The sequence below is a fragment of the Myotis davidii genome, unplaced genomic scaffold (genome assembly GCF_000327345.1).
Source record: "Myotis davidii unplaced genomic scaffold, ASM32734v1 scaffold453, whole genome shotgun sequence".
NCBI lineage: Eukaryota > Metazoa > Chordata > Mammalia > Chiroptera > Vespertilionidae > Myotis > Myotis davidii.
The window spans coordinates 2,971,053-2,982,390 of NW_006285234.1; the positions used below are offsets into that span (position 1 = coordinate 2,971,053).

At 35.8% G+C, this 11,338-nt stretch overlaps 1 protein-coding gene across 2 annotated transcripts in view; it reads right to left on the reverse strand.

Moving 5' to 3' along the window:
* Window positions 1–11,338, reverse strand: part of AP1G1 (adaptor related protein complex 1 gamma 1 subunit) — a 75,923-nt gene that overhangs the window by 23,652 nt on the left and 40,933 nt on the right. Inside the window, exons 4-11 of one of the 2 annotated variants that reach the window (XM_006755790.2) lie at window positions 10,564–10,705; window positions 8,687–8,783; window positions 7,224–7,300; window positions 6,385–6,393; window positions 3,778–3,873; window positions 3,069–3,149; window positions 2,764–2,862; window positions 854–909 (exon numbers count right to left, since the gene is read on the reverse strand). In XM_006755790.2, the coding sequence (XP_006755853.1) occupies window positions 854–909; window positions 2,764–2,862; window positions 3,069–3,149; window positions 3,778–3,873; window positions 6,385–6,393; window positions 7,224–7,300; window positions 8,687–8,783; window positions 10,564–10,705 (657 nt within the window). The remainder of the gene's footprint in view (window positions 1–853; window positions 910–2,763; window positions 2,863–3,068; window positions 3,150–3,777; window positions 3,874–6,384; window positions 6,394–7,223; window positions 7,301–8,686; window positions 8,784–10,563; window positions 10,706–11,338) is intronic. The other variant, XM_006755791.2, reaches the window with a different exon arrangement.

Here is an 11,338-nt window from a genome sequence, read left to right on the forward strand (position 1 = left end):
AATTCAGGAAAACACAATAATTATTTCCACATTGTTTTTTCAAGCTTAACATGGTAAGAAAATTTTTTTTCTCCTGATTAAAAGAGGGGAAAAGGCAAACTACAAATAAAAGATAGTACTAATAAATTCATCTACTTTAAGTCGTCAGCCTGGCCAGTGTGGCTCAGTTGTTTGGGTGTTGTCCTGTGTACCAAAAGATTGCTGGCTCAATTCCCAGTCAGGGCACATGCTCAGGTTGCATCCCCGGAAGGGGGCATGCAGGAGGCAGCTGACCTATCTTTCACTCTCACATTGATGTTTCTCTCTCTCCCTCTCTTTTCCTCTCTCTAAAAATCAATTTAAAAATCTTAAAAACAAAACAAAACAAAAAAATAAAACACCACACAAACTAAATGGAATGGCCAAACACGTTCCGTATTGGTCAGTAAACTACAGGCTACCTGCAAATATCCAGCCCTCTGCTGTCTGGTTTTGTAAATAAATTTTTATCAGAACAGCAACATTCATCATTTATATGATCTATGACTGTTTTCATGCCAACAGGCAGAGCTGGGTAATTGCCACAGAGACCAAAGGCCCACAGAGCCTAAAAGATTGACCACTTGGTCCTTCACAGAAAAAGGTAATGACTCCTGATTTATAGTATAAAGAGAGATGTAAAAATTAAACCAGAGGCAAATCCTCAAATTCTTTACAAAACAGTAGTTTTAAGACTAGACTAAAACAGAAATCCTGAGTTTCCGCAGCTGAAGTTCTAGATAAGTCACTTAATACATTTGTGATCTTGAGCAAAGTTACTCTTGAAAACAGGCTTTATAATAACAAAATATAAGACATTTTTCAATTGCTTTACCTAATATTCTTGTCATTGTTCAATAAGAAACGACCCAGGATATTTATGGCTAGGACCTAAAGAAAAATAGCATAGGTTAAAAATCTAGAAAAATTAAAGATTTCTATTGTTTAAGGATCACTTCTGGCCTCTGTTGAGTGAAACTATTTATAGATGGTAGTTGGTATTTTATGGCCTGGAAAGACCAGAAAGTTCAGAAGATAAATGATGGTGTTTGTTGCACAACAATGTGAATGTACTTAATGCCACTGAACTACAGAGTTGAAAATTGTTAAAATGGTAAATTTTATGCTATATTCTAGCATTTTTTTTTAATGAAGATGATCTCTATACATGAATATGGACTAGTTTCAATATAACATTAAGTGAAAAAAGTAAAGTGCAGAATGATATACATAATATGCTACCATTTTGTTTGAAAGGTGGGCAGAGGAAAAGAACTAACCTAAGTTATTTTGGTTAATGTAATCTAAAAAGAACTATACACAAATATTGTATTATAGTAAGTTTATTTCTTATAAGACTATGGACAAGTTATTCTTATATTAATAAATGATTGAAAGAATGAATAAAATCATGAGGGAAAATTCTTCCTTACAGAAGAATTCCAATTATTTAATGAGGACAAAATGAGGGAAAACAGGAGAGTATCATTAGATTCACCACCCTAACAATTGCTGCAGACAAGATCTTCTGATGAATAAAATTGATAGGCAAAAGTCTGAGGAGAACAAGATATCTGCATAGTCTTAAAGCATCTCCCCCAAAATATTACAAAGGGAAAAATTACAAAGGGAAAAATAACTTTACAGTGGAGAGGCAAGCAGACAACACCTTAACCAATGATCAAGTTAATATCACCAGTAGGGAGACAAATAGAAATAGCATGCACCTCCTGATATGATATTAAGAAAGACACATCACTTCTATGATAGTCTTGCCAAAAAAACATAACCTCAATCTGATTATGATAAAGTATCAGAGAGAGCCAAGTTGGAGGACGTTCTAAAAAGTAACTGATCAGCCCAGCCAGCGTAGCTCAGTACTTAAGCATTGACCTATGAACCAGGAGGTCAGGGTTCGATTCCCAGTCAGGGCACAAGCCTGGGTTGCAGGCTCGATCCCCAGTGGGGGGCATGCAAGAGGCAGCCAATCAATGATTCTCTCTTATCCTGATGTTTCTACCTCTCTCTCCCTGTCCCTTCCTCCCTGAAATCAATAAAAATATATTTTAAAAATAAAAATAAAAAGTGATCAGTGCTCTTCAAAGTGTCAAAGTCATGAAAGAAAAGGAGAGATAGAGGAACTGTCACAGACTGGCGGAGACTAGGGAGCTGTGACAATGAAATGCAAAGTGGAATCATAGATTAGCTCCTGGAACAGGAAAAGGACATTAGTAAGAAAATTGGTGAAATCTAAATAAAGTCTATAATTTAGTTAATGGCATGGTACCGATATTAATTTCTTAGTTTTGATAACTACATATAGTTATGCAAGATGTTACAGTACAGAAAGCTAAGTGAAGGGTGTACAGAAACTCATCTGTCTCTGTAAGACTACATTATTTCAAGTAAAAAGATTTTAAAAGTGGGGAAGAGAAGAAATACACATACAAATACATTTAAATAAAAACATCTCTGAAAAAATACATAATAAAATGGTAACAGTACTTCCCACTAGAATTTAGAGTCAACACGTGAAAGCTACAGGCAGATGTTTTCTTCCCTACATATCTTCTGTAATGTTTGAATTGTTTTACTTTATGTGTTTATTTCTATATAAAAGCAAATATTTAAGACATTCTTTCCAAAAGTTAATTTTCAAATGGAATTCATTTCCAAAGTGCTAAATCCAAATCAATTATTCTAAATGAAATGTTTAGGGAGAAGAAAATATTTTAAAAGACTTACTCGCAGTCCACTCTCTGACTTAATATCCATGATAGTCAAAACCGTTTCATAAAGAATAGCATTTCCTACATTTTTACTAGTCTCTGTATTAGTGGCAACCTGGAAAGACACAGAGGGCAGTACACAATGATAAAACAATGCTTCCAAAAAATATCCAGAAGTAACAAGAGACATTTTGTGATTGATTATAGTCACCAATGAGGAAACACAAATAAAAACTGCTCCCTATACACACAATCATTCCACTCCCTGCTATACTAAGATGAACACTTAATATAAATATAATGCAAGTTTGGTCTACTCACCTGTGCTAATATATCATTCATAGCTTCACTTGAGTCATCATCATTTCGTCCTAAAATTCTTAATAACCGTAAAATTCGTACCTAATGTGCAAAATATGAGAAATGTCAACTAATTATGTCTGGAACAAAGGAACTTTTTGCTTGGTATGAAATTCAAGTATCTTAAGTCTAAGATCTCCTTAGAAATGGTCAAAATTCAAATAGAAGAATTTTAAACATTATCTCTAGAGACATGACATGTGTTTCTGTGTCTTAATGAAGTTATTAGACAACCACACTGTGCCACTCCACAGCTAAAGAATGCCACCACCTGCAGAGCTGCATTACAGGCATACCACAGAGACACTGAGGTTCAGTTCCAGACCACAGCAATAAAGTGAGTATTGCAATAAAGCGAGTGGTAGCCTTTTTGCTGGTGGAGGGTCCTATTTTCAATTTGTAAAAAATAAAATGCAACATCTGCAAAGTGCAATAAAGCAAAGCACAATAAAACAAGTATGCCTGTATACTGGTAAGTCTCTATGTAGTACATAGTTTTGATTATTACAACTATAATTTCATTCTATTAATCTAATAAAATACAGAATTGTGTAACTACTCATTTATTAACTATCAAATTTCTTCCTGACACAAACTTAAAAGGGAGGAAATGCTCTATTCAAAACTATTAAACTCAAACCATATATTCAAAGCTTTCTTTCAAGCTCACCTGCAAAAAGGGGTCACTTATACCAGAAACATCATGTTCTGGTGAATATCCGGACATGATGAGGTTCTTTAGAATACGAACTAATTGGGGCACAAGCTGCAGGGAAGAAAGATGCATCAAAAAACAGTGAACATCAAAGACTTTCTCATGAATAGGCAGGTAATTTGGCTTAGAAAAAGGGTACAAGGGTCTGAGTCCAAGCAAATTCTATTGATACAATATACTAGTATATTATTAGTGTTGGTTAAATACAACTTAGGAGGCTCTAGCCAGTTTGGCTCAGAGGATAGACCATCGGCCTGCGGACTGAAGGGTCCCAGGTTCGATTCCAGTCAAGGGCACATGCCTGGGTTGCGGGCTCAGGAGGAGGCGTGCAGGAGGCAGCCAATCAATGATTCTCTCTCATCATTGATGTTTCTATCCCTCTCCCTTCCTCTCTGAAATCAATAAAATTTTATATATATATGTATATATCTTAGGAGTATTTTTACCAAGAACAATTTAAATTCAGATAAAATTAGACTTTTTGACTCCAGAGTTAGATATGCAAAGATACTACAATAACAGCCAGTCAGAAAGCCTATGGGAACTAAGTAAAACAGATGCCTATGAAGCATATTGCATTTCTACTTCTATAGACTGACATACTTAGGTGTGGCACAAACATGCTCAGTTTTTATCCGTTCACAACATTTGGATATAGTGCTCGCTTCACATATACAAACATCTCAATGTAAAATGGTATCATATCCCAAATACTGGTAACCTTATTAAAATTATAGTTTTAAAACATACTATCTCAAAATGAGAAAAAAATTTTTTCTCCTCTTGAGATAGTTGGAAAAAGAGAATACAAAAGCCTCCAATATTGACCAAGTGTTCAACATTGACCACACAAAAAATTGTATCTGTTACCTTAAGATGATGCCAAAACCATGAATAATTTCCTTTCCCTATTCTCACCTCATATGATACCATTTTCAGTAAAATTTAATTTCAGCACCTAATTATACAGACTGATCTGTCATCTGTTTTCTTGTCTAATCTTACTAAGGAAACTCTACATTCCTTATGGTCAAAATTCCCTTCTTGTCCTTCCTATACTTTGTTCATTTAGTCATAACACAAGAAGAGGCAATTTTATTACCAAGCTTAACTTAAATATGCTTTAGATGTTATTATTCATTTCGTTCTGTTGATCAATCATTTAATGTTAAAACCCTAATCCAAAATGTTTGCCACAATAAGAACTTTTCCAGTCTCCAAATAAAAACTCAATTTAGCTACACAAACAACTCTAAATACCTAAAAATTAACAAGTGTCCACAGTGAACTGAATCACCTTTCTTTCTGAGGCAATCAGAACAGCCCCAGCTTTGCTACATATAATTATTTTTTCTCATTGTATTTGGACTCTGTCTCCTCCCTACTCCCCAACTCTAAAAGGGAATCAAGATCAAAACAAAAGTCAAGAATGCCCAAGGTATACGCTCAAAACATTTTCACAATCCTAACACCACTTCTAAATATAAGAGAGCTGTGCACATTTAAATAAGTTTGGCCATAACACTTTAGAATTAAGTGATTCATAAAGGTACCCACACAAAAATCTAATTTGGATGACTTCAAAATTAAAACAAATCTAAGCCACGGAGAGAAGCCACATTAAATCTGTCAACTGTGGGCAGATTTATATTAGAGGTAAAAGTAATTTTATACACTGTTTTAAAATTAACGTAATAAAATCAGGATTATCTAGTTAACAAGCTCTGTACAAAAAGTCTCGCCTTGCATACTTTCCAATAGCCTACTTTTTTGTACTACATGTAACCCTAATTATTTTTCAATCTGGTTTAAATCTTGAAGAAGTCCTTTCTCCTTGTTTTATTCACTGCCAAAAGGCCAGCACACCACATCAGATCACCCTGGGACAAAAGCACAAATGCCTAAATGTTCAGCATAGTAATTCCTGGAACCCAGCTTTATTATTCAGACAAAAACACAAGTTGCTAAAACTGATGACAGGACAAAAAAAAAGTAAGATGACAAAGGGAAAGGCTGCAGCCATGAAAATCAGTTGATGCCCACCTGCTCCACCTCAAAAATCCTTTTTATATTCCAACACTTCTAGAAAAGATAAGTGCAGGTAAGGGGGAAATAAAAGCTCTAAGTCTGAAGTGAAAGCTCAGAAGTACACATGAAGCTTTTTAAAGTCTGAGGTTACCCACATATGGTTCTAAAATATCTACTTCAAAAAGAAGTAGCGTTGTGTCAAGGCTCCAAACTGATCTGGAATTGCCATCACCAAAACCACTGGGAAACTGCTCAAGGTTTCTCAAGCAAAGATAAGGAAAGGCAGAGAAGGAGGCTTACAATGCAGGAAAGGCTACAACTGAAATCCAAGGCTGACTTTGGAATCGAGTTTAAGTGACAAGACAAAAAACTGGACTAGGGAGTTAGCCAAAAATGCTAGAACAAATAACTCACAGTGTTAAGCATAGCTTCAGCATTAGTATATTTTTAACAGCCACATATGTGGATGGATACACAAAAGCTACTAAGAACCTAATGCCAGCATGCACCATCTAAAAGAGGGTTAATTCTTACCTTTTCATTCTAACATACAGCAGGATTCCAAACAGACAACAGGAACAAAACATACAAAGCAAGCATTAGGGACAGATACGGGTCTCATACTATTTTACAATAATTTAATCAAGACATAAACATCTAAGGGGATGAAAAAGCAAAAAAAAAAAAGAACTGCTATTAGAACCTCATCAGATCTAAAGTACAAAGTAAGCCCCACTTATGGAGTGGTCAGCGCTCTAATAAAAAAAAAAGTAAATGCATGTAACTCAAAGAACAGTCTTTCTCTGAGTCCTCCTTACTACTGCTTTCTAAAGTAAGTGGAGAAAACAAAAATTTCCACTTTAGAATGCTATAAGAAAAGGAGGAAAAGAGAGAATTAACCAAGCTAGAGACTTCCATCACCGAAGTCAACAGCCTAAAATGAACAGTGGGGGACCCTGTATTCGGTAAAAGTTAATGTCAGTCTGCAGTTTTCACCTTTAAAAAAAAAGAAAAAGAAATCACCTGCCTAAAAGTAATAAATAAACCACACAAACACATTCCTGTTTATAATCTGACCACAGGTTACATTTTCTGACTTTAATGTGAAAACAGCAGATAAAGCACATGAGAAATTGGTGTGTCTGCCGACAATGAGTGAAGACTTCTATTATAAAAGGTAAAAAAACATTGTACTATTGCCCAGTTCTTATATGCCTAAACCTGGCTTCCAGCCCTAAACACAGTGGGGCTGGTTAAGTCCTTTATCCAGCTCCATAGCTTCCTTTCAAAAGAAAATTTGTAAGTGAGAACATCATGTACTTTTCAGGAAAGTCTTTTTCAGAAAAGACTTAAGCATATCGAATGGCACCTACCTTTCTGAAATGTGCAAGCATGTCTGGGCTTCGCTCACACATTTCTGTGAGGAGGACTACAGACGTGTGAAGGACACCTGAAAGAAAAGAGCAAATGAAACCTAAAAATGAGGCTGTATTTATTAGTCAACTTTGTAGAACAGGACTTTGAGATCTGAAGGTCACTTTCCAAAGGATAGTTGCTACTTTTATTTTCTAATCTTCCAAAGAATCTAAGCATTAAGGTGAATACAAAGGAGGTATTTAATAGATGCTTAATAGTTAAGTCAGTCAAATTATAATATTTTAAACAATTATCTGACCAAAATAACTGCTTTCTAAAATATGACAACCAGTCCTGCCCTAACCAGTTTGGCTCAGTGGATAGAGCGTTGGCCTACGGACTGAAGGTCCCAGGTTCGATTCCGGCCAAGGGCATGTGCGTTGGTTGCGGCACATCCCCAGTGGGAGGTGTGCAGGAGGCAGCTGATCGATGTTTCTCTCTCATCAATGTTTCTGACTCTCTATCCCTCTCCCTTCCTCTCTGTAAAAAATCAATAAAATATAAAAAGACAACCAGTACATATGTCTCTCCATCTGAGAATATACATAAAGACATGCTCAGTCAATATAAGCTAGGTATCATCTGCTCCATACTTAATATGCTCTTAGCTGAGTTCTGATAGACAATTCAAGAAGCAAACATCTTAATGAGAAGTTAAATTTCCAGATAAAATAAATCAGAACTTCAAGGTACAGTCATTGTGGATGACAAAATGAACTTGCTTGCTCCAGAATGAGTGAAAAGAATCACACAATAGTTTCCACTAATAATAAGTGCCCTAAACATTCATTTGTTCAACAAATATTTTTTGAGCCTTCTAGTTTTAGGATTAAATTAATCAAATTAAACACACCCTACCATTTTTTTCTCTTTGCATTCAGGTCACATGCATTTTCTTTACTCAAAACTTGCTTCACTGACTTCCAAATAACAATAAAATGTTTGGGAAAGAATAGTTACATATTAATTCCTCTTAACTTTTATGTAAACATATCTAAGTACGCATTACAAATTCCTGTTACAAGTATCCTAAAAGGATTTTCACAAATCTTATACTCTTACCACAAAGTTTTTTCTCTAATATAAAATGGCCAGGAAATCAAAGAATTTTACACATGAAAATTGAGGGTAGGATCATCTGTGTATTACAATGGATATTAGTAACTTCATACAGTACTTTTAGTATAATAAAAGAGTACCAGAAATGAAAAACAAATTTACTATGAAGAAATTAATCTCTAATTGTAAAACTAGGAAATGAGAGTGGAAGAGAGATTGGGCTGATCAGCCCTTCCTGGAAAAGTGTCCAGCACAGCAGAAAGACAACTCCACTGCACTGAGACAGAACCAGCACTGCCCAAAGCTTTTCTCTCTCCCCTTCTCCATCAGTACTTTACCAAATGCACCCAAATCACATTACCATGGTTCTTTTCATTCAGTAAGTTTTTTGTTGCTGGTAAAAACATCTCCATAAGTTCAGGAACCTTCCTGATGACATGAACAGCACACAGTGCTGCCTATAAAAAAAAATTAAAAAGACAAAAGATTTATTTCAATTAAGACAGGGCAACCAATCTTATAAAGAACAACGACAAAAAAAAACCCTTATCAACTAGTTCACCTACTAGAAAAATAAAGAAGAAAAAAGGTATCAGATTTGTTAACAGGTTAGGGCTTTCTAATTTATATGTACTATTGCATCAATGAGAACTTCTAGCTCACCTGTCCCTCTATTCATATATTGCAAAATAAGTAGATAAAAACTTTCTAAACTAGACCATGGTTAACATGAATTTACCAAGCAAGTTAAACGTAACTTATGTGGACTTTCAAAGTAAAAAATAAAGTCTTCCATCTATGATAATCATTCCTGAGTAAGATGAGCAAACAAGGATTTTATAAAAACATCATGCAACTGAAAGATATATACTGCAGACTCTTGAAATCTGCTGTAACTTCTCATAATACCTATATCTTCCTCAAGTCACTCTCTCCTGACTGACATCAAGAAAATCATTTGAAAGATATTTAGCTAATCTTTCCTGCAGAAAAGATGGTCATGAAAGGTACTTTCAGAGACTGGTTTTGGTTACCCCATAAACTAACCATATTTGTTGAAGTAGAATACTATATAAGTTTAGATATATTAGTTTTAACTAATTCTTCCCATGAGAAAAAAGATTCCCCTCCCCTAATTTGCAGGAATGTACTATATAAGGAAATAATGTACTTTCTGAACAAGAGCAGCCCACACATTCTTTAAGAGAAAGAACTGCATTTAGTTTGCAGCCATCGTTAACAGTGTATGATCCTGGAAAAGAGTTTAGGCCTTTCAACACCTCTGCCTCACACCATTAATATAGAAAGGCACAGTAGTGTGTTTTCACTTCTTGGAGTTCTACATTTTATAACCTTTATTTATGAAGGTTTTAGGGTTCGAACACAAAAAGTAACAAAATGTTTACATCAACAAATAAAAGCGGAGAGCATTGTTATCCGTTACTACTCCATTTAGACATACCAATTTTAGAAAGTGTGTTCTTTATCATTCCCTAATAATTATCTAGGACCCAATGGAAGTGCACTTCCACAGATTGAAAGGCACTAGGACAAAAGCATGGGCACTAATTATTAGGATGGAAGTAAATTTATAAATATTGATTCATTATCACTTTAATACTGTTTAGAATCAGGTAATTTAGGAAGCAAATATGCCATCTAGGATATCCAGTTACGGTTGGTTTATAAATCATTTCCCTGAAAAAGAGGAATTAAAAGAATTAAAGTGTTCACAATCACTTATCAACTGGAGAGTTAAGTAGTAACAACAAAAACCCTCCAAAATCAATATAAAAATAGACTGTGTAGCCGTAACCGGTTTGGCTCGGTGGATAGAGCATCGGCCTGCGGACTGAAGGGTCCCGGGTTCGATTCCGGACAAGGGCATGTACCTTGGTTGTGGGCACACCTCCAGTGGGGAGTGTGCAGGAGGCAGCTGATCGATGTTTCTAACTCCCTTCCTCTCTCCCTTCCTCTCTGTAAAAAAATCAATAAAATATATTTTTTTAAAAGAATTTGAATGACAGCCTCAAAGTGATGAAAAATATATATTCTTTAAAAAAATAGACTGTGATTTATAAACACCTGATTCATATATAATCATTTAAAATACATCTATTGCACAGAGAAAGACATGTTACATATTAACATCAGAGGTTTCAAAATGAATAATCTGCTTTCTCATTTCCATAATACTCTCCAACATTAACACAGACATTTGGTTTTACTAACAGTTACCTTTTTTCTTAAGTAAGAGTTGGAGGTTTTCAGGAGTTTCTCTACCTCTCCTGCAAGATCTCTGCACATTTCTGAGGAGCCCATACAGCCGAGGGTACAAAGTGCTAGCCCCTGTACGTACTGCGTGCTATGATTAAGATCACTGCAAAAGAAAGAAAAAGGTAGAATTGAACGTGTTGTGTCTGGTGCTCCCCATGAAGCAGCTTGAGACTAGCCCTGGCCAATGTGGCTCAGTGATTAGAACGTCGGCCCTCATACCAAAGGTTCTCGGGTTCCAGTCCCGGTCAAGGGCACGTATCTGGGTTGCAGGTTCACTCCCTGCCCCCTTTGGGGTGTATGCGGGAGGCAACCAATCAATGTGTGATGTCTCTCTTACATCAATGTTTCTCTCTCTTCCCCTCCCTCCCTTCTACACTCTCTGAAAAAGCAATGGAAAAAATATCCTCAGGTGGGAATTAACAACAAAAAGAAGCTTCACAATCTGAAGAGGTAGCTCTGAATAATTCATAATTTCTCCAATAAGGAAAATGATTAATAGGGTTATATCTTGGGAAAAACATTTATTCTAACTTTATTACAAATTACCAATACTGCAGTCCTAGTCAGTTTGGCTCAGTGGGTGAGCACTGACCTGCGGACCAAAGAGTCCTGGGTGCGATTCTGGTCTGTACCTTGGTTGCTCAGGTTTCTCCCCAGCCCAGGCCCTGCTCAGGGCTCTTGCAGGAGGCAACCAATCGATGTGTTTCTCTCACATAGATTTTTCTCTCTGTCTTAC